Source organism: Dipodomys spectabilis, unplaced genomic scaffold, assembly GCF_019054845.1.
Source record: "Dipodomys spectabilis isolate Male_0828 unplaced genomic scaffold, ASM1905484v1 ptg000115l, whole genome shotgun sequence".
Taxonomy (NCBI): Eukaryota; Metazoa; Chordata; class Mammalia; order Rodentia; family Heteromyidae; genus Dipodomys; species Dipodomys spectabilis.
Window position 1 is genome coordinate 8,127,856 of NW_024870792.1, and position 25,039 is coordinate 8,152,894.

The 25,039-nt window shown below is 34.2% G+C and overlaps 1 protein-coding gene across 2 annotated transcripts in view; it reads right to left on the reverse strand.

The window, feature by feature from the left end:
• The window catches only part of Gulp1 (GULP PTB domain containing engulfment adaptor 1), a 239,350-nt gene that overhangs the window by 72,103 nt on the left and 142,208 nt on the right, over positions 1–25,039 (reverse strand). For both annotated transcript variants that reach the window (XM_042688291.1, XM_042688292.1), the window contains exons 3-4: positions 16,170–16,244; positions 11,678–11,739 (exon numbers count right to left, since the gene is read on the reverse strand). In XM_042688291.1, the coding sequence (XP_042544225.1) occupies positions 11,678–11,739; positions 16,170–16,197 (90 nt within the window). In that variant the 5' untranslated portion in view covers positions 16,198–16,244. The remainder of the gene's footprint in view (positions 1–11,677; positions 11,740–16,169; positions 16,245–25,039) is intronic.

The window sequence follows — 25,039 nt, forward strand, 5'->3', positions numbered from 1 at the left end:
ACAGTGATACTTGGGTACATAGAAAGAACAACCAGCAAAAACAACTTGAAAATAGAGAGACAGGAAGAATAGCATGAATTCAAAGAAACTTCATAAAATAAAAAGGAAAGCCGTTTGCAAGTAATTAGGAAGCACTTCACCAGAAAACAAGACGAAATAGGAATAAATCTATTATATAATTAAAATTGAATAATGCAGTATTAGGAAGATATATAGAAAAATGTGAGATAATTTTAAGGTCATAGACTGGTAGATTTAGATATATTTCTCTCTATGGAAGAATGAGAGAAAATTATGAGAGTCTAATTTTCTGTGAGAAAGAAAGACCTAAAGTAGAAAAGTGATGGGCAAACATTCACAGACATAAAACATTGCACAAAATGTAAAGAGTCATTAGGTCCCGTTTTAGGGATAAATCTTACTGAAAAGGAAAACCAAAATTAAATGAAGGATTCAGGAACAAAAAAGACATGGTAAGTAGAATAAAGGTCCTCTAAATCCATTTCATATGAAATTAAGATCAAGTATCTACAGAACTATGATTTAAAACAAAATGGAACTGATGCAGATCCTGGCAAGTAAAACCGAAATAGAAAACAAAATGAGGGGACTGGAGCACGTTAGCAGGAGAAATTGTGAACTGGCTCTTCACCTTATCACTCAAAGATACACACTGTCAAAGACACAAATGCGCTGTTCAGAAGAATGTCATACACTTAATGACTTTCATAATCATCTTCCTTTAACCTTAAAGCCATCTTCAAGGATTAATATATATATTATGACAAGGAAATACATGCCTATAATTTAGTAACTCGTTTGATTCACTTTGAAGTAACGCTCATAATGCAATCACTTTTATAAAACTCTTTCTCCTATCCATCCTCAATCTCTGTTGCCTTACTCACAGCTTATTTAACAATTTAGATACTTAATGAAGAATATTAATTAGTGGATATGTGAGCATTAAATAAGATAGATGCCAAGTGCTTGTAAGGTTACTAGTAGAGCTGCCATGTACAATGTTTAATATTATGTTCTTATGTTTATATCCACTTTTGTACTTAAATTTGTTCAAAAGAGACATCAAAGATATTGTTAATAAAAGTTAACACTAGGTCACTTCTTCCAGGTAAGAATTTTTTTTTTTTTGGATCAGGTATGGGACTGAACTCTGGGTCTGGGCACTGCCCCTCGGGCTCTTCAGCTCAAGGCTAGCACTCTACTACTTGAGCCACAGCACCACTTCCAGCTTTTTCTGCATATGTGATGCTAAGGAATCAAACCCAGGGCCTCATGCAAACAAGACAATCACTCCACTACTGAGCACCTTTCCAGCGCTCCAGGTAGAATTTTAAGCAATATGTTAACTTTAATACTTGTGTACATTTTATACTGGTTAAATTAGAATTATTCATCATTCTTCTGGCATAGTTATTCTTACAAAAGATAACAAATTACACTCCTACTAATGTAAACATTTGTCAACATTTTGGCTTATTTTCCATATGCCTTAAATAAAAATGCATCCTTTCTCAGTTTCTGATTGCAAAAAATGACCTGAGGTCTTTATCTCCCCAGCAACTTCTCTTTCTACTGCTCGCCTATCACAATAGTGCAAAGAGGAATCCTCTGATAACACCTGATGGACAAGGACTGACACAGGAGTCGACTTTTGGAATATAATTCAAAAAGTTCAAAAGAAAAATGACATTTCCAACAGAAAGAAAAATAATAGAAGATGAAAAGTATTTTCCCAACACACAACAGAATATCATTCTTATATGTAAAAATAGGCAAAACTGTTGTGAGATGAAGTTCCCCATTGTTCACAACATTAGAAGGCAAAAAAGAAAAATACTTTGAGTGTGTGTGTGTGTGTGTGTGTGTGTGTGTGTGTTTCTAAAGGATGAAATAGCTGGGCTATTTCTCTTGGAAAGAAACTGTGTGTGTGTGTGTGTGTGTGTGTGTGTGTGTGTGTGTGTGTGTGTGTGTGTGTGTGTGTGTGTGTGTGTGTGTGTGTGTAGTGAGCTGGCCCCTTATCTTATCTCACATCATTGGAATAGAAGGATAAGGAAACCGAAACCTTCTCTTTCTAATTAATACAAGAATCCACTGTATCCATGGAGGACTGATTGTAAGACTCACACAGATACCAAATAACAGATGCTAAAGTTCCTACATAAAATGGCATAGCATTTCTGTATAACCCATGCACATTCTCTCACTTATTTAAAATTATTTCTGTAATAGTACAATGTGAATGTTAGGTAAATAATTATTCTGTATTGTTTAGAGAATGATTGGAACAAAAATAGTTTATATATGTTCTACACGTCCCCTTCCCTCCCAATATTTTCCATCTGCATTTGGTTGATTCTATACGCAGATATGGATTCCATGGTGTGAAGGGCCCACTATTTAAAATGCAACCGCTATGTTGATTATGTTCAAGCCTGAAGCATTTCCATAACCCTGGTGCTTCTTGCCACACTTTACCTTCCAAAGAATTATTTTCCTTATTAATCTTATTTCTGATTTTTCCAAGAGCTATTTTTTTTTTTGTTTTGTTTTTTGGCAGGGGTGGGGATAGAGGGCCTGAGGCTTGAAGTCAGGGCCAACACACTATCCCTGAATTTTTTTTGCTTGCTCAATGCTAATGTTCTAACACTTCATTTCTGGGTAGTTTTTGGGAGGATAACTGGCAATAAGAGTCTCATGGACTTTCCTGCCCAGATTGGCTTCAAACTGCAATCCTCAGATCTTAGCCTCCTAAATAGCTAGGATTATAAGGTTGAGCCATTAACACTTGTCTTTTCTAGAGCTTTTAAGAAGAAAAAAACTCACCTCTTTGCTGATTAGAGGTATTGTATATTTTATTTTGGTCAATCAGTAAAACCACTCTTGAAATGATATTGATAAATGCATCTTTGACCTTTCTGAAACAAGTGTTTCTTTTCTGTTTCCTTATTGTCCCTACTTTTGCTTTCTGCTCAGTTTCCAGTGTCACGTCTCACGCTTCAGACAGCCACTGCTTGCCAAGTGAGAAACCGAGTCACAGATTGACTTCCAGAGACATTCTTTGGGTATGAACTTAGGGTCAAATGTATTTATGTACAAATAAAAACCAAGTGATAAATATACCCAACATTTATAAAATTCCTCATTTATAACTAAGAATTCTTAAAGAAGTTTTTTTAGAGACATGAGTAACACCAGGCCTTTTTATGGACAGATAAAAATTTTACGGAAGGATACTTCTAAGCAGAAGTGTCTGTAAGCTTTATGGTAGAGACATATACTTAGACTCTGTCAAAAACAAAAATAAGGGAAATGGTGCTGGGAATGTGGCTTAGTGGTAGAATGCTTGCCTAGCATTCATGTAGCCCTAGGTTCAATTCCTCAGTACCACATAGACAGAAAATGGCAGAAGTGGCATTGTGGTTCAAGTAGTAGAGCACTAGCCTTGAGCAAAAGGAAGCTTAGGGACGGGGCCCAAGCCTTGAGTTCAAGTACCAGGAATGGAAAAAGAAAAACAAAACAAAAAACACTAAGGGAAATAAAATTTATACAGAGTCTAGACAGTGTGGCAACAGTATAAGGGAGCCACCATACATAGACTTCATTTAGTCTGCCTAGCTCACATCTCTGCCAAACCTCAGGCTGCTTTTAAATGCTATCCAAATAAGTGATTGACAGATGAAACAATTACACACATAATGGATGTAAATAGAGCAAGAATGTATATCTATTCTATTTGATATTGGATTCAATTGTGTTTCAGGTGACTAAGTTAATTTCTTTACAATTGAGAATAGTATATTTCAACAAAAGGAAAAAAATAAGGTTGTTGAATAGATATCTCCATCTAATGTCTATACCTATTTTTTCTACATTTTATAAACTTAAGCAAAGCACTTAACCTCTATGGGCCTCAAATAACTCTATTAAGGAAATGATGAGACTGTAATTAGGAATTCTATGGTCTTTTTGATCATTTAATGATCTTAAGTCTGTAACAAACAATGTCTTTAAAAAAATAAATGAGGCAACACTGTAGTATACAGTGAAATGTTACAAATAACAAGTAAAATGATTAGTTTCTATTCAGAAATTTCTAGCAGCTATATTACACTTTTTAGAACATTCTCATTTGAATAATAATCATATACAATTATGACTTCCAAAAACATGTTTAATTATGTGAGAGAACTTGGGAGAAGGGAAGTAAGCATTCTCTTTAAAATAGGCATATGTTTTTCAGAAATTAAATTGATAACATACATCCATTCCAAGAACTGAGACAAAGTAATACTCAGTGTTTGTTGTTATTTTGTTTTCATTTATTCTTATGCTGTATAAGCTTATACTAGCTATAAAAACTATAAATCAAGTTATTTTATGCTCATCCTATTTGTTTTCACATTTTTAGCACTGCAAATATTTTATAGCTTCCCATTACAAAAGGCAAAGGAAAATAACATTTTATAGATTTTTACTTTCCTCTGAAATGTGTACCAGTGATGCTTTGGTACATATAAGAACATTTCAAATGGTTATATATGCAGATATATTGATGTGTTATGGAATATATAATTTTCTCCTTGGGAAAAAGTAACAGCTAATAGTTAGTTTGCATGCTTATTCTTTCACTATGTTTGGAATGAGTATCAATTGTATGAATTAGTATAAGGAAAAACTAATGAAGTTTGTCGTTGTTGTTGTCATTTGTTCTTGTTGTTGTTGTTCTGGCCCTGGGGCTTGAATTCAGCCTGAGCACTGTCCCTGAGCTTTAGTGCTCTATCACTTGAGTTATAGCTTCACTTCCAGCATTTTGCTGGTTAATCGGACATAAAACTCTCATAGTATTTCCTGCCCATGATCTTCAAAGCTCAGCCTTCTGAGTAGCTAGGATTACAGGACTGAGTTATCAGAACCTGCCAAACAGGATTTTAAGGCTCCATATGAAGTTGATTTTTAAAGTGGGTCCAAAGTTTTGAGATAGACTAGAAACCCATTTATATGAAATGCAACAGAACTCTTCACAGTTTCATTTGTTTGTTTTACATCCCTTTTGGTAATGACTGGAAAATTGGCAAGTGCATATGTTTTATTATTATTATACTCCTATAAAGCAGTTTATGAATTTGGAACTCTAATTCCTTTTGAAAGTTACACATTGATTAAAAATTAAAGACTTGATTAAATTTTAGTGATTTCACAAAGTACAATTTGAGTATGTCTTCTTTCCTGTTATTCTCTTTTGTTGACATATTAGCAGATATCATTTATTTCTAAGGTCTGAGTTTTCTTCCATTAAGTATTATACCAATATTAATATTTTATTGAACATTAATTTGTCACAAATTCACCAACATAATTTAAGAAACATTAGTAAAATAAGTTATATTAAGATCTTTCTTTTGTATGACTCATTGAGCCATATAATGTAACTTTGTTCTCTTCATTAATTTCTTTTTATAACCTTATACACTTCTAATGCATGATCTTCTTTATATGTCTACATCTCATTTTAAGACCAGGAAAACCTTCACCTTACCTCTCCCTCCAGGATTCAGTGGTAGAAAATTCAATGTATTGGGAAAATAAAACCAAAGTGATGCTTGTCTTTAATGGTCTCTTACATGTAAACCCCCTAGCTGAAAATATCAGGCCGCTTTTCACCCTTCAGTCATACACTTAGCATGACTGACGTCATGGGTTATTACGTATATAGGAAAAACACAGTATCTGATATGCATTACTAGTAGCTCATTCTCTGCTTTTTAGAAAATAGTGCAAACACTAATCTCAAGTTACAAATGAAGAACGCACTCTAATCGCTACAACAGAATGTAACAACTACATGGTTATAAAATTCTAGTGGCATCGGTGAATATCTGGAATAGAACTTGCTCTTGTGGCGTGCATCTGAGCATATTACATAATTTCCTTATTATAGATATTGTTAAATTAGGTTTAGCTAGAAATCTCAAATGTAAAAGCCTAAGATATGATTCTCAATCAAATATTAAAGATTAGAATCCTCAAGTTGTAACAATTTACATTTATCTCTGAAATTGAAATTTGTTTGATTTTTTTCTTAACTGACACATGAAAACATAGTAGCTGAGCATGAAGGATTACATATGTAATTTCTAGCACTTAAGAGGCTGAGGCAGAAAACAAGTTGGAGATCAGCCTGGTCTACAAAGCAATACTCTAAATGATCTCCTCTCTGTCTCTTTCTCTCTTTCTCTCTCTTTCTCTCTCTCTCTCTCTCTCTCTCTCTCTCTCTCTCTCTCTCTCTCTGTCTCGCTCAACCCTAAATCCTCTGCATATCGAAATCTTTAGTGGCCTTAGGACCCCGAGAATGATTCCTGTACTTGCTCTTTTCTATTTGTGCCTTTTGGATGGCATTGACTTTGGTTCCCCAGTACATTGCAGCTCAGCAACCTGACACCTTTTCTCAGCCAGATCTTAACAAGTAAGCAGGGCTACTACCTCCCCTTATGTTCTCCATGACTGGAATTTGCTCTTTCAGGAGGTCAGGTCTTACTTCCTGACTGTCTCATTCAGGCCTCTTCTCTTCATCAAGATCTCTCTGGACTTATAAATATAGAATTTCTACGCAACTCTCCCAATACCAGTGCCTTTATGAACTGCTCTTTTTGCTTCATAGCATCATTAACTGAAATGCTATGTTAATATATAAAACATTAACCTGTATATTGTATATACCATGTACACATAATAATGCTGGTTCGAAGTAATTTATTAAAATAACTAATTTAATAAAATATAATATTTTGTGCTGGTATAGCTCATCACGGCTGCCACTAAACATGAGCCACTGGCAGCATTAAGGTGTTTTTAAAGAAAGGTAATTTGTTAGTTTGATTTCCCACATGCAATAATATAACAAGTAATTTAACAGCCAAACTCACATTAGGAAAACAATTATAAGAAATACATGGCCTACACAGAAACTAAATAGACTTTTTTTTTTTGTCGGTTGCGGGGCTTGAACTCTGGGCTTGGGTGCTGTTCCTGAGCTCTTCAGCTCAAGGTGTGCGCTCTACCGCTTGAGCCACAGTGCCACTTCCGGTTTTCTAGTGTTTATTGGAGATCAGAGTCTCATGGAGTTTCTTGCCTGGGCTGGCTTTGAACCACGATCCTCAGATCTCAGTCTCTTGAGTAGCTAGGATTATAGGCATGAGCCACCGGTGCCTGGCTATAGATAGACATTTTAAACAATTATCTATTTGGAAAGAAAATAGCTTCTTGTGTTATACATTACTCAATAATCTTTTTGGATATGTTTTATTCTCCTGTCCCAGGAAAGCAGGGACTTTAGTTATTAGATGCTATAATCAGTTTTCAAGACATAGTAGCAGCTCAGCTCAAAAGTATGTGTATGAAAGAATGAATCTTGATGTAATTTTGTTATAATACTCTGATACTCCATGTTTATGTGTACAGTTCAAGGTTGACTTTAAGATGTTAGAAGCAATGAAAACAGGTTGTAAAAATTGCATATTAATCATCTATAAAATTATAACGGCTTTCATAAGCAGCTCTCCCTTTCACTATTATTTTATGTTTTGAATTAGTTAAATTTTGGTGAAGTTTTTGGTAGTGTTTAAAGGATGGTTACAATTTAAAGGTATGAGTTTTCAAAATACTTTTGACTGCATACCATCATTTTATGGAACAAATTGATATTTACCATATGCATTCTGAAAAGGATTTTTTTTTCTTTTATTCAATTTCATACTTAAATTCATTCTTTCCACAACCCGCTATATTGGTTTCATAACTCAATTATTTTCATAGTTTCAAAACTACAGATTGAAAACATTATTATGGAATAAAAAAGATAGCAGGAGAGGGCTGGGAACGTGGCTCAGTGGTAGAGTGCTTGCCTTGCATGCCTGAGGCCCTAGGTTCGATTCCTCAGCACCACATAAGCAAAAAGAAAAAAAAAAGCCGGAAGTGGTGCTGTGGCTAAAGTGGTAGAGCGCTAGCCTTGAGCTGAAGAGCTGAGGGACAACGCCCAGGCCCAGAGTTCAGGCCCCACAACCCCCCCCCCCCCCAAAATAGCAGGAGATTCCCAATCGTCTCACATCAAGGCTGCCACTAAACATTAAAAATCCAAAATAATGAACCCTAAACAGGCTAATGTTTAGTTAGTATCATTTATTATTTTACACCAATATATAATCAAGAATGATTATGCTACAGATATTTCATGGAAACTTTTGACATCAATATTCTACAAAGTGAATGAATGTAGAGCACAAGTGTGTTCTAAAAAGAAATACAAGGGCCAATGGCTAGTGGTTCATTCCACAATCTTAGCTACTTTGTGTGTATTTGTGCACACATGCACATGTATATGTATGCATTCTTTTACTTCTATTTGATGGATATATCTCTGATTCAAAAAACACATTTTTAATACTTGACACTGTAGCCTAGCTTGTCTACATTGTCCCTTTAACCTTTTTTTTTTGGGGGGGGGGGAGGGGTCCAATCATGGGGCCTGAACTCTGGGCTTGGGCACTGTCCCTCAACTCTTCAGCTCAAGGATAGCGCTCTACCACTTGAGCCACAGCACCACTTCCGGCTTTTTTCTTTTTGCTTATGTGCTGAGGAATCGAACCCAGGGCCTCAGGCATGCAAGGCAAGCACTCTACCACTGAGCCACCTTCCCAGCCCCTCCCTTTAACCTTTCTGACCACACTCAGCCTCACCGTACCTCTGGCCTTGTACTGACCACTGGAACTCCTACCTGGCATCGACTTTCATGAAGCAGAAATAATTTCCCGTTTTCTGTAAAGCTATAAAATATACTTTCCTATAATTATCATTTCAATGGCAAGACGATGATGTGCCTTTTACATTGATTGTTGTATTTGCATAAGGTAATAAGCTCCACATAAATGCTCTTTAAAACTCTTAAGTATAGCCAGCACACAATAAACCTTCAGCAACTATGCATTACATATAACAGCATTTAGTACATAAATGACCTTGTGTATATAAACATCTATATATATACACATATATATGTATTCAGATATATACATAGATGTTTATACATGTATATACATACACTTACATAGACATATATACACACATATCTACTTATTCTCAAATGTGAAACACACACTTTGGTAAGTCCTGTGAAAAATAAACCATCAGTCAATAACTGCTAATATTTTCTGTGTAGCTAGTTCGCTAAAAATAACTCTAGTGAGAAATTACTATTATCATCATCATCCCTATTTATGGATGAATACACAGATACAGAAAAGCTAAGTGATCTGCTGAAAGACACACAGATGCAAGTGTTACAGTTAGGACACAAACCCAGGAAATCGACTTCTAGAGTATAATTTCCCTGTGTTAAATAAATCCTGTGAACATAGACTTGGCTTTTCATGTGGCATACACACCAATGACAACTATAGAACATCTTCAAAATAACTCTACGGAAAGTCAATCTACAAAGAAGAAAATTCAGGAAAATAAGTTCTTAAAGTTTTAGTATGACTTGTTATACAAATGACATATATTATTACTATATATAAGTCCACATTAAAATGGACCTCAGTCTAAGAAGGTGTTTCTGTACCCTCTGCTTTATATAAGATGAATTATAGGCATGCTCATGTGAATTAGCACAAGCAATTTATCCACATGAACGAACAGACTTCCATTGATACCCTAACCTGCAGTGTTAAATTTAATAATAGTTCTAATGATCATATAACCTTCCAATGTTTTAGAAACCAATTTTTCAAAAGGGTTCATTTCAATTATATAAAAACAAATAACCTTGGGTGGTTCATTTGAAGGATGTAATATAAAATTCTCTTATGATCGTCAGAACCTGCACATGTACCTCCAAATAATAACAGGGGGTTGGGTCATAAGTGGGTCATAAGTGGGTCTTAGAGCATTTGCCTGTCTTAGTAAGCCACTGGTTTCAAACCTCATCATCATAAAGGAGTAGTAGTAGTAGTAGTAGTAGTAGTAGTAGTAGCAGTAGTAGAAGTAGTAGTAATAGTAGTAGCTATTGATTTTTCTCTATATAGATTTCATATAGTTGATTAAAAGCTCAAATGAAAGGTGAGTGAGCAGGGGGGAGGATGTGAAGATGTGAAGGAATGGGAAGGGGAAACAAAGGAGGAGGCAACAACGCTTGATAAGAAATGTACTCATTATCTTGCCCATGTAATTGTAACCCCTCTGTACAGTATTTTCACAATAAAAAAAATTTAAAAAGCTCAAATGAAGAATATCTATGGATAATATGAATTTACTTTGACTGAACTTTTCATAGTAAATATGACAATCTCCATGTTAATTTACAGGGAAGCAAATGCGCTCTACAATAATTTCAACAACATTAGTTAGAGAAGGAAAATATTTTAGAGCATTTCTTTTCCTGTGCAGTCAACAACAACAACAAAAGTGTAGTCACTATATTCTTCAACTCTCACTGCTGAGAAACAGCACTGGAACCATTTCTCCTATGTTAGTCCCCCCTGATTCAGATATAGACAACCATTGCAAAGGTTCCCAAAGAAACATTATTGATTATCTGCTCCAAAAATGTTTCATTACTAGAAATAACTTCTAAATCAAATCAAATCAAATAGTTTACTAACCCATTAAACCCATCAGTTATTGTCCTAAGTGGTAAAATTTATTTTCTCCTTTATGCAGTCTCCAAAGTTCAACTGCTTAAACCTGATTCATACTCTAACTCAAGTTAAAATCTTTAATTCACTTTTGTTCTTTTCCTAATTGTGAGAATCATTTCAGGTTTGATACTCACTAACTAAAAGCTAGAACCTTTCTTTGAAATCCAGTAGATTGTAAATTTGTAAACTGTAGTTATTTGTTAGTAAAATTTCAGGCAGCAAATTGAATCTTTAAGGGCCTGGGATATGAATGAATCTTTTACTTCTCAATTAAAATGTAGTAATCCTCAGAATAAAACAACAAAACTTTTCATTTCCTAATACTCTCATTTGTTTATTCTATTGGGTGCCCAATACATTTATTAAAAACATTAATTCCTTTTGTTCTCATTTCCAGGTTAGTTTATACTTTTAATCTGGGCAATGCAACATTAGGATGGTTTTTGATGTTTTGTTTTGTGCTAGTCCTGGGGCTTGAAAACTCAGGGCCTGGACACTGTAACCTGAGCTTGTGTGCTCAAGGCTAATGCTCTACCATTTGAGCCACATCTCCATCTTTAGCTCTGTAGTAGATAATTGGATGTAAGAGTCTCACAGACTTTCTTTCCCAGACTGGATTTGAACTCTGATACTCAGATCTCAGCATCATGAGTGACTAGAATTATAGGCATGAGCTACTGGCAACATAAAGATGTTTTTAAAGAAAAGTAATTTTTTAGTTGTTTGATTTCCCACATGCAATGATATTACAAATTATTTAACAGCCAAACTCACTTTAGGAAAATAAATACAAGAAATACATGGCCTAAATAGAAATTAAACCTATATTATCTATTTGGAAAGAAAATAGCTTCCTGTGTCATGCAATAAATGTGAATAAGAAACATTTCAAAGATCAACCATAATTAGTAATAATAGTATAAGACAGTGAAATTAAGTCATACCATATAAACTATTTTTACCTTTGCATTATAAGGAATGTAATGTTTGGATAAAGCTTCAGGTGTGTGCATCCATGTTTTGTCTGCAAGAAGAAAAACAGCATTAAATTAAATTCCAGGTACCTGTGGTGTCACAAACATGGATTAACATTTGTAGGGATTCTAAAATGATGACAGCATTTCAGAGATCTTGCTAAATTTAGAATGAATAACTAGTTGAATATGAGAACAATGTAGCAAGAGAATGATTACAATCTTTTATCATAAAAATCTTTCACTTTTAATTTTTCAACATTTGATACTGAAGTTTTAAAATATAACAATATCAATGAGCTATGAGTAATATCAAATATACAATCTTATTTTACGATTAATGTTCTTAATTCTTAGAACAATTAAAAATAATCTAGTCTTTACTGTTTGTGAATTTCTTTAAGTAGTAAGACTCATGCATAATCATTTCGTACATATTTTTTCCAAAATTTTATATTAAGCAAACAACTATATTTGTATAAAGTTGAAATAAATCACTCCACTCTGTTAAAAAAAAAAAAAAAAGGAAAAACAATTTTAGGTTAATCTTTATGCATTTGTATAAAGCTGAAATAAATCGACTCTGTTAACAAAAAAAAAAAAAGGAAAAATAATGTTAGGTTAAGCTTTATGCCAAGTTTAGGGAAACACTAGGTGAAACTTACTATCGGGAGTTTTACATATAAATAATCTTAACTGCCATAATAGTTAATGCAAGACAACTTCCATAAAGCATTTGAAACAAGGGTAATTCAAAAGGAGGAATATTGAAAGTCATTATTGCATATTATTGATATTTTATTTGTATTTGTATTATTTATATTTTCACTCATTTTTAAATTTTTATTTATATCTTTCAAATAACTTCCCAAGCATTTTGTTGAATAGTCAAATTGATTCTTCTTTGAAATTACATTTGTTTTTGGTTAAGACTTCTTAAAATTCACATGTATTTTGTTTCTGACAGTGAAGTTTTAATATGCATTTTATTTCTTTAGAAAAAACATTATTATAAGTAGACTAAGGTACATTTTGCATAACAATAATAAATATAGATTCAAGGAAATTTATTTAAAAACATTATAAACAACTATTTGACATAATTAAAATATTATTTTAAACTGGAGGACATATATACAGACAAATGATAAACACCCCTCCAATGAAACTTGTTTATATGATATAGTACAATACTCATAAGAATTTCAAAGATGAAGAACAAAGGTTCAATACTATTGGTCTATCTCTACCTTTGGATTAAATAGATAACAGTGATACCTGGGTGAAATATTTTTAGAAACAATGCATTCAAATCTCCAAAATGTAACATTGACAATTTTTTTAATGTGTTAAAATTTCATTTTTCATATAAATTTCCATTTCAACAATGATTTGCAATTAACAGAAATGTGATTAATACACAAATAATTTGGTTTAGATTTGGGAGATATCATTATTTTTGTAATAAAAGCACCTAATTATTTTTATAATGAAAGCACCTACTTTGAATATATTAAGTTTAAAACTAAATGCTGTAGGATGCATTGGAACAGTTATCCAAAGTATTCAGTAAAATAAATAATTCATAAATATTCAATTTTAACTGCTCTATAATTTATTCATCAGCATGGCAATGCAAAAAATCAAAGTGAAGCTAGGTGCATATTTGCTGCATTTATTTACTTGTCAAATAAATGTTGTTCTATACATTTTACTAAATGGCTTATTTATATATAAGTGTAATAGAGTTTAGTACTTTGAGATTCAAAGAGAGCATTAACATGAAAAATGTGTAAAACAAATGTAATAACTACAGTTCAATCAGTGATTATGATGTTAGAGTAACTGTTAATTAGCTTTTCAAAACAGCTCAAAATGATGCAACTCTGATCTAATTCAGTCTTTTTCATAATTTGAGCAACTCTAACATCATTACCATTTGCAAAGAAAATTAGTGAGATATCAGCCTAATTCAGAGATGTATTTTGTAAAAGAAAAGAAGTGTGTTTAGACACAAGATACACATCTTTTTCCCTTTGACTTCAGAGGCATTTAGTATGGTTGTATTGGCTGACCAATTACACTGAACTTCTCTAAAATAAGAAATGAGCTTTTACTGAAGCCATTATACTTTGTTTAGATACTATGCACATTATATATTGATACTAGTTGTTTCAAATGACGTTTGAATTATATATTATTGTCTTGGAATATGATTATAGCTCCAGATGTTAGGACACATGAATTTTTTCCTAAAATTCCATTTTCTCATAAAATTCCATTTTCAGGCACCAGTAATCCACATCTGTAATCCTAGCTAATTGGAGGTTGAAATCTGGAGGATTCTGGTTTGATGCAAGTGTGGATAGAGAAGTCTATGAAGCTCTATCTCCAAAATAACCAGCAAAGAGCCAGGCCAGAGGCATGGCTCAAGTGGTATAACACCAACCAAGCAAGTACAAAGCCCTTAGTTCAAACTCTGGTACCAGAAAAACAAAATCACTTTTCCCATCTCAAAGTAAAATCCTGTGAAACAGTGCTGTTAGTTAATACCAGGAGTAGAATCTAAAAAACACTAAAATCAGGACTGAATAACAAAGTTAAGGTAGAACTTCAGGTACTAAGTTCTAACTTTGTTGAAACAAAATGTTGGTCAATAATTTCTTGATTAGAAGATTATATCTCAAAAATAAGATTGGGTCAAGAAAAAAAATAATGAAGTAAATAAGGAAATAACTGCATCTTCTTCTTGGTTGTCCACATCAATCCAATTTTCCCTATGGCTGGACTCCTAATGGGCAAAACAAGACAAACTCGTAATTGCTGGTTATTCATATTACTGCCAGCCCTTGGGATTTTGCCAGTGAAAAGCTAATCTGATTTGAGTTGTAATGTAAAGCATTTATTACTTTATTAAAACTACTGCAGTAGAACATAGAATACTTTCTATACTTTGCTATTACTAAAAGGAATAAAACAGAACACCATTTTACTTTTGAAAAATAATTGAAATCCAAAGCAAGTTATGGATTACAAACAATGTCATTTTACTTCCCTTTGCTCAGAAGAATAGCAAAATACATTGTTAGCTTCACAGGCTTGAAACATGCCTTAAAGGTCACATTGCCTAAATTCCTACTGAATACATTAGTCTTCTGTACCACATCCAAATGTTTGAACACTTAGGGACAAAAATTTTACATGACTCTATTGGAATATTTTTTCCTACATTAAATCAATGACCTTATAATTTATACCTATTTGTCCTTTATTAAACAAAGTCCCATGGGGACTGAAAGACAGGCCTCATCATGCACCAAGAGTTCTTAACTGCACTTCCTGTTCTACAGTCAAAATGCTGAGGTTATTCCAGCCGTTCTACTGGATATATAACAATGTGTTCTTTAACCTTTGACACCGCTTAAAGAGAACACACTATGCTTGAATGCTTGGAGTAGATGGGAACAGGCTGATCTCTGGTTTTGGACTGTTCAATATTCTTAAAAAAATGAACGGCAATATTTGATTATCACAGTATTGACTTTATTAGTAAGCCATTTTTTTGCCCACATTGCACTTAATATTCACTTAAGTTATGACAATATAGGAATAATTATAAAAATAATTGTTTGGCAATTTACACTAAGTGTATAATGTAGAATATGACCTAATTGGTCATCACTCCTCACATCTGCAATCCTGCCCTATGAGTCATCTCTTCCTGCTTTCAATCATGTGTGACTGTGACTAACAGTATTTAAATATTCTATCCAAATTCATTGATTTGTGTTAAGTAGGAGAGCAATCCTGTGTTTGCCACTAGAGAACCCCTGCAGAATGAATGGAAACATTATTTGAAGTTCTTTGGACTTTTAGGAAATTGTGAAATATTTCTTTGCTATGAATGTGCCATGAACTGTTTTGTCAAAGGCCATATTTTCCTGTCCTTAAAACAATAACACATAGCTACCTACCTGTTTATTTTATTTACTTCCCGGTGATTAGACTACATTAAGCTTATTTCTCTTTAAATTTCCACCTAAATATTAACAGTAAATTCATTTTGATTTTATTATCAAATCATCTTTCCTCAATCTTCCAATATTATTCAATAATACATAAAATGTACACACATATACACACATGTACATAAAGGCAAATTAATTTATATACCACAACTTTGCATATAATAAGAAATAAGTATTATAAGGCTAAGTTAAAGTTGGAAGTAGGTTTCAGATCATTTTATTCTTTGCAGTTTTATAACACACCAAAAAACTGCCAAGAACATACTATCATACATATGTTGTAAACTAAGTGCATATACTCTTTGATAGACAAAGATTGTCAGGTAATATTTGCAAACTTGCGTTTCTCCAACATCATTTTCTTGAGCTTATAGTTTAATTACAGAAAGAAATGATTTCTTAATAGGTTTATTTTATTTTCAAAGCAATACTGATTTGATGAGGTCTCTTACCTTTCTTCCTGCTGAAAGCACGGTTCATGATGAGGTCGCACCAAGTACGTTCTCAGTTTGATCACAGTTTATAGCCTATAAAAAGGACAAAATGTTAAAATAAATGAAAGCCTGTTTACCAATGTCTTTATGTTAATAAAAATGTTTATAAAGATTCAGGTTTTCTTTTTCTGGTGCTGTACTCTAATATACATAGGGAACCTATGAAATAATTTTATAGGTTTAACAGGCAGAGGTAGCTTTGTTGTTGCTCTAGAAAATAAATTTCCTATAAGGTCCACACCTGGATGGTGAACAGACTCCACCCTTCTCCCAGCAAAGTCTCCACCTAGTACCTGCATCACCTAGGCAACTGGCACACCTGGAAGAGGTCACATCTGCATCTGCTGGGGTCACATCTGAATTTGATGTGGCCACACCTTTCTCCGCCCATACCCTAGATAAGGCCTAACCCAGGCCCAGACGCTCTTTTTTCCCAGGTCTCTTTCCCAGGCCTTTCCCAGGCCTTTCCCTGCCTCATGGAGGGCCAAGATGGCCTAGTGCCAGCCGGAACGATGAATAAACCTACCCCTTACCTGAATACCACATGCGTGGTGTGGTTCTTACTCGCTACCTCTTTTTAAAAACCTAACATTTCCTTCAACTGGCATTTTATAACCTTTCACTTCTATTATTTTCTAGAAGAACTAGTAGTGAGGCATATTTCAAGACAACTCAAAAACTTTTTCAGAATTAAAATGATTTTTTTTTTGTTCTTTCAAGTAACTTACAGTTTCTAATTTTTCAGGATTAATGTAATCATGTTAAGAATTATCTGTTTAGGGGGATGGGAAGGTGGCTCAGTGGTAGAGCGCTTGCCTTGCATGCATGAGGCCCTGGGTTCAATTCCCCAGCACCACATAAGCAAAAAGAAAAAAAGCCGGAAGTGGTGCTGTGGCTCAAGTGGTAGAGCGCTAGCCTTGAGCTGAAGAGCTGAGGGACAGTGCCCAGGCCCAGAGTTCAAGTCCCATGGCCGGACCCAAAAAAAAAAGAATTATCTGTTTAGGCCAGGCACCAGTGTCTCATGCCTATCATCCTAGCTACTCAGAAGGCTGAGGTCTGAGGATCATGGTTTGAAGCCAGCTCAGGAAGGAAAGTCATCTCCAATAAACTAAAAAAATATCTGGTGCTGGGCTCAAGTGCTAGAGCAAAAGAAGAGAACAGGGACAGCCATCCAGGCCCCAAATTCAAGCCCCAGGAGCAGGAAAAAAAAAATCTACTTTTATTATAATCTAGAAACCTGATACAAAAAGATTCAAAAGAAGTTCATCTGTTTCATTAAAGAACCAAGTTTTATGGGCTTCCATATTTAGTCAACAAATCTTACCCACTGTTCACCAGGGGTTCCAGTTAAAGACCACAGGGGTTCCAAAAAGACCACAAAGGATACATAATTCAGCAAGCCTTCTCTTATGCCACCCCTGGAGTCAGATTGTCACTTCCTGCCCAAAGACCATGATTATGTTATCAAGTCTTTTATATTCTCTTTCTCCTGTCTTTCTTACTCTTGTCTTTCTCTCTCCTCTCTCTCCTTTTGGTGATTCTGAAATTTGAATCCAGCAATTATTTGGCTTGCTTACTCACCTAGCACTCTACCACCAAAGCCATACCTACAGACTGATATTCATTGGCTATTTTAAAGATAGATTTTCATAGACTTGTCTGCTAGGGCTGACCTCAAAACTGTAATCCTAGGAAATGTACTCATTACCTTGCTCATGTAACTGCAACCCCACTGTACAATATTTTTACAATAAAAAAGTACAAAAAAACCTGCAATCCTCTGGATCGCATCTCCTGTGTAGTTGGTATTACAGGTAGGAGTCAACAACATCCAACTCAAGTTGCTTATTCTTAAACATGGAGACCAATATAAGAAGCCAAAGTTCCCAGATCACTCTCATGCCTCACACTCTGACCTCAACACACTGCATTCTAAAATAGAATCATTCATCTTCCTAATCATTGGGAGACATTTTTGTGTCATCTGGCCTTCATAGTAAATAAATAAGTATATCTATCTATCTATCTATCTTAGTTTCATTTGTTATTCATGGTAAATCATTATCAAAGTCAGTAGCTTATGCTTGTAATCCTACTCAGAAAGCTGAGATCTGTGGACAATGGTTTGAAGACAGCCTATGCAAAAAAATCTGTGAAACTCTCACTTCAAAAAAACACCAAAAAAGCCAGAAGTGGAGCTGTGGCTCAGGAGTTCAGCACTAACCTTGAACAAAAGAGCTAAGAGATAGTATCCCTAGAACTGAGTTCTAGGCTCAGTATGGGCTCCAAAACCAAATAAATATATACATTTTTGTTTTCCTTGAAGATTCCCCCTACTCTGCTACATCTATTTGATGAAAAAACAAGCAAACAAAAAACTAATTCTCCTTAAGTTCCTTTGAGAGAGTGGATACTTACTCCTTGTATATATTATTCAATTCTACCAAGAAACAGTGTACAACTAGGGAATTAAGAGGTATTGCATTTTATTAATGATAAGGATTAAAGCCAGAATAAAGGCTGTTTTATACTAATTACTGCTAAAAACAGGAGTAAAAGAATCAAACTGCTTTCAAGCAACTTCAATAATTCAAAGTACTCAAGAATTTTTTGAGAATTTAAAAATTATTTAATGGAAAAATTCATCATTAACAGCAATTCCAACAATAACAAACAATCTGGCATTCAGATAAGTAGAAAAATACAGTCAATAAGAAAAAAAAGATTAATGAAACTCTCAGAAATGGCAAAGAAGATAGTATAAGTTAAAAGAAAGGCATTTCTGTACAGCTAAGGGGTGGATTTAGGAGCAGTTTCTTAGAGATTTTAAACACACACACACACACACACACACACACACACACACACACACACACGCCAAATTTCTAGTGAAATCAGTGACAGGTTAGAAAGTAGAAAGAAGAGTGAAACTAAAGACACAGCTAAAGCCAGGCGTCAGTGGCTCATGCCTGTAATTCTAGCTACTCAGGAAGCTGAGATCTGAGGATCACAGTTCAAAGCCAGCCCAGGAAGGAAAGTCCGTGAGACTCAGATCTCCAATAAACCACCAGAAAACTGGAAGTGGTGCTGTGGCTCAAGCGGTAGAGCAGAAGAGCTGAGGGACAGTGCCAGGCCCAGAGTTCAAGCCCCACAACCGACCAAAAAAAAAAAAAAAAGGACACAGATATAGAGAAGTAGAAATAAGACAAAATCTGACAGAGAGCAAAAAGCTACTAGAAAAGAAGAAAAGAAAGGATGTCTGTATGCTTACTGGCATCAGTTTTCCTTTGTTTTCTTGATAATGAACATTCTAACTAGGGTGGGGTGAAATCTCAATGTTGATTGATTTGCATTTCTTTTATGGCCAGACATTTTTTTCCTGTGGCTATTTTGACTTCTTCTGAGAAGACTTTCTTTAACTCATTAGCCAATTTTAATAGGGTTATTGATTTTTGGAGGATTTTTTTCTTAATTCTGTGTATTCTGGATAATAGGCCAATTGACAATCTTCTTCCATTTTGTAAGCTGCCTTTTGAGCTATAATATCCTTTGCTGTGCTGAAACATTTTAAGTTGATGCAGTCACACTTGTCAAGTCTTTCTTTGATTTGTTGTGCTTCTGGATCTTTACTCAGAAAGTTTCTACCTACGCCCAAGAACCCAAATGTTTTCCATCCTCTGTCCTGTAATAGTTTCATGGTTTCATGTCTAACAATGAAGTCTAATTAATTTTGAACTGATACTCATGCATCCATTAGAATTATTTTGTACCATTTGTAAAGAAATTTAAAGACCTAGAAAAAATTATGTTAAGTGAAGTAAGGCTGAGAAACAAAGAATCCATATTTTCCCTAAATACACTGGGTGGTAGCAAGTGCATACAAATGTATTAATTGAAATACTATAGATTCAAGGGAGAAAAGTTAAAAAAAAATTAAAACATCAGGAAACGGGTAATTGAAAGGGGTGAGTTTGGCATCAAGGGGAAAGTTGTAGACAAAAGAGAAGAGGGAGGAAATGCAGTGAAGAATCCAATGTATGTTCTATAAAATGAAGATAGGATGGGTAGGGGAAGGATGGGTGAGAATATTGAAAGTGGTGACACTGATCAAGATATATTTTATTAATAAACTGCGTTGTTACATGGTGATTCTTTTGTGCAACTACTTAAAGTTAGTTTTTTTAAAAACTGAAGAAAAAAGATGGGAGGATGGAGAGAGAAAAAAGAATAAGAGGGACAGAGATATCACTAAATTATGGGAAAACTTGACATAATTGAACAGTTGCTGAAGGAGAAAGGAGAGGGAAGTGAGTATAATACTGTTGCAATAAAAGCTTTCCATATTTGATTAAAAATATACAAAGGGTGAACAAATGTAGCCCTGGCACTCACTAGACACTATGTTGATAATGAACTATACAACTTGTGGATGGGGACAGGAGGGAAAAACTACGAGAGGGAAGGAAGAGGTGACATGGTTCAAAAAGAAATGTACTAATTACCTAACTTATGAAACTGTAATCCCTCTATATATCACCTATACTAACAATAAAAAATATCGCTTATCAAAAAAATCAGTAAGCCACAACTATAAAAGACAAGAAAACTACCCCAAGAAACAATAATGTGTCATAATTAAATAGGAGAAAATCTAAAAATAATGAGAAAAGAACAAGTTAAGTCAGACGAATGATAATTTGTATGTATGGAGAGAAAAATAAGAATGATTTTTTTAAGGCCAGTATTTTCTCTTAAAACACCATTATAAATGTAGGATGTTGAAATTCATTTAATGTCTATAATGCCCGGTTATGTCCAAGTGCGTGAACAGAATATTTCAAAATAAACAAGGAAAATGTGTAATTCACAATTTATTTATAACTTATGAAAACAGTACTGTCCCATGACATTATACATGGTAACAGTAGACAAATCCTGTTGTTCAGTCAGCAATGAGGATAAAATAAACACTACTTTTAGTTCTATATAGAAAGCTAAAACTGAGTAAAATAAAACTGTTCTTTTGTGAATGCACAGAAGACACAATGTTTTAATTTTCAAACCTTTTCCATGTATGTTAAATGTGTGATTCACTGAGGAAATATGTAAGGATGTCAGACAATTTCAAATCTTGAATTAACTCCTTCAGTTTTCTAACACTAAAGTAGTAGCCAACTCATAAAACTTCTCCAGCTAGGATGAATCAGTTTTTGACACATCTTGATTTAATTAGTGTCTTTCTAAATCTCCCAATTGTTAGACATCTTACGATATTCTTCATTGATTTTATGGCTGTAAATTGCAACTGTTTGCACTTAAAGATCAATACTGAGTGTAGCCAAGAAAAATCAAACAGTACACAAGCTGAGAAGTTTCACATTAGCAAGAGAGGAAGCCACATGATATGTAGTAAAGAAACACAGGTATCGAGTTTTCAGATATAGCACGGGAAGTGTTTTCTGAAAATCTCCAATTAAAGATATGTAATGCCTTTTCTCAATATTTACCTATATTACCTATATTACTCACAGAAACGTATTTGTTCTTGCCACATGTATGTATGTGTGTGTATACACCGATACTGGACTATATTATATATGGACTATATTATATAGAATTCAATATGAATGGTTACTACAATATGATACCTTTCAAAAAATTGAATGTATTTGTAAATGAGAGAATTGGGTAGGGCTCTGTGGATGGGTAAGCCCCCTAAAAGAGAAATATACCATTGAGAAGTTGAAGTATAACTTTTTCATTTAAGAGAAAAGCTTTAGAGAGGTTATGAATAGTAACTACCCAGATGGCCCAAGGCTAAAGGCGTGAAGAGGAAAGAATGTCTCAGTCACAAAGAGAAAACATGTGTGGTACTTGTTGATTATGCACATAGCCCTCCTCGCCACATTGCTATTATTCCTCAGAGAGCCATCAACTGGCCGGCCCTTGTCTGTCTACTAGCATTCTCTGCAACACTCTGCACAAAATGGGGTACAAACTGCAAACCTTTAATGCAGGCATCCAGAAATGCTAAGTCTGTAGAACAAAAAGAAGTGCGGGCATGAATTTACTCCTACAACAAAACTGAAGTCAAAAAGCATTTTTCAATGACTCAGTAAGAAAAATGGCATTTGTAGTCCATTGGTTCTGACATTTAAAGTCATGAAACTTAAATTGCTTTATTTGGATAACATGCTTTCTGCTATAATAGAATTTTGACAGGGTATATCAAAAAAGTCATTTTCATTGTTGTTAACACCCTTTTATTTGTAATCTTTAAAAATCATATTTTATTATCTGTATGTAGTTATACAAAAGGATTACAATTCAACATATCAGTATATGAGTACAATGCGCCTTTTAAGGAATATTGTTATCTTTAAGTAGTTCCACAAAGGAGTTGTCATCCGCTGAAGCAGTTTATAAATACTGTATCTTCATCTACATTCTTACCCATCCCCAATAAATCTTGATCAATGTCACCCCTTTCACCATCGTCCCCATCCCTCCCAAACACACCCATCCTTTCAAGTTTCCTAATTTCATAAGATATGCGTTGAATATGACAACTGCATTACCTACTTCCTCTCTTTATTAGTCTACCCTTTCCTCTCTCCTGGATGCCCCCACCTCTGCACACCTCAAGTATTTATTCGGTTAGACTGTAAGTTACTCCAGGTAATACATTTGTGTACATGAATATATGTGTGTGTTTACATTTATGCTTATACATTAGGTCTATAACAAGAGGTTTTTCTTTGGTGTTTTTAATGTCCTATGCGATGTCTTGTTAGTTTTGTATTTTTCCCCTATGGTTTCTCCTGTGTTATCAATGGATTTGACTTGGGTACCCTGGGTATTGTATACACATTTATCTGAATTAGGAAAGGGACGGGGAACAACAGAGCAGTGAAACAAAGGACAAAGGGGCAACCAATGGAAGAGCGATACTCACAGGAAAATATGTTGGAAATGATCTATACAAATGCTGGGGGTGGGGAAGGGAAAGTGGGAGAAAACGGAGGGAGGGAGTAACAACAAATGTACTTACAATCTTACTTATGTAACTGTAACCCCTATGTACATTGACTTGACAATAAAATTAAAAAATAAATAAATAAGGAGAAAGGATGTGTCATTTTGTCTCTGCTGCAATATTCACCATAGCCAAGGTATAGAAACAGTCCAGATGATAGTAAAAGACAAATAATTACAGCTGGACATGATTAATTAAACAGCACTTTATAAACATTCACATAGTAAGAACAAAGGAAGATATTCCTAGGAGAGAATCACAAGGCCTCAATAACTATGTGCATAAGACCATATAAATAATGCTTATTGAAATGAACTCCACAAAATAGAAACAAGAGGTTTTTTTAATGTTTGCAGTTCTTTTTTTTTAAACTTTCCTATTTTCTTTGGTTTATTCCCTTTGAGGCTGTTTTTGATTTCTCTGCCCTTTGTCTTGTCTATAATTTTATCTGATTTAGGGAGGAGGGTGAAGCACAGAAATGGATGGTCAAAGAGTAAACCAATTTAGCAATGTTACTCACTAGACACTGTGTTAGAAATGAACTAATCAACTTGGAAGGGTGGGGGGTTGGGAGAAGGAAAACTGGGAGAGAAGGAGGAAGGGAAGAATGATCTTATATGATTGAAAAGGAATAGATGGACCTGGAAAAATTTATATAAAGACTCATTAGTTGTAATAATATCTGGGCAATAATTGTAGAAATGTTGGGATATCATAAAATGTAATTATCACTTGCTTTTCCTTCTATCAGCCTGCAGGTGGTGCCAACTTTAAGAACGAACAGGATGAATATGCTTTATGGATGCTTTAGTCCTTATCATCAGAAGATAGAGCTCCAGGGGGGAGATACCCAGCATTCTCAAGCTCTCAGAGCAATCTCTTTTCCATGAACTAAAGATCATCCCAGAATCACTATGTAAGCATCTATATTATTCTCAGCTAAGCTTGATAGGCTTCTGGCAATCTGTTTCAATAATTAGATGTTGCACTTTTTCATTAAAACTTCTTCCAATAGTAAGAAATTTTGGATTTTCAACATTTCCCCATATCTTTATTAGCTACTTTACCTAAAATGAGATGTAAACAGCTAAAAAGAATTACTAAAGACTAGTTAAACACATAGTGACTTATAAATCTCCATACATTGAAATACTTATAACACAATGTATATAGATGGTTTCTGTGCATATCTAAAATATGGCATAGATTTAATAGCCTTTGAACCAGATTTGGAAGTTCCTGTAACTGAGTTTCTAAATCATAACGATGTTGTTATAACAGTAAAACTCTGCCTTCTGTTTGAAAGCACACAATAGAACTGTATCTTTTTAGACTTGCTGCTCTAATCATTGCATAAAATACATATCCATATCCTAAAAGTGAACAAAACCTTGTGGGATTCAATTATAGAAGCAGCATTATCTTTAGCAAAGCCTACTGAATTCCTTTGAAAGACCAAAATAAACAATATTGTTGGATGACTGCAAAATCAATGTGTATCTAAGACATGGGAATCATGAGTTGTAAGACTAGAATGCAATGCATGTGTGTATGTGTTTAATAACCAGTTGGTGCCTGAACATCCAAGAATAGTAAAAATACTTTTATTTCAGCTTCAACCTTTTTGCTTTTAATGTGGCTACTTCACTTGAAAGAAACTTCTTTAAATCTCTGGTCTTGATATACACTGTTTACACATTGGTTTGTGGTATTGTAAGTACTATGTTTGAATGCCTATATTGAATTCTACAACTCAGTAATTGTATGTCCACAATTACTGCTCTGATCATTT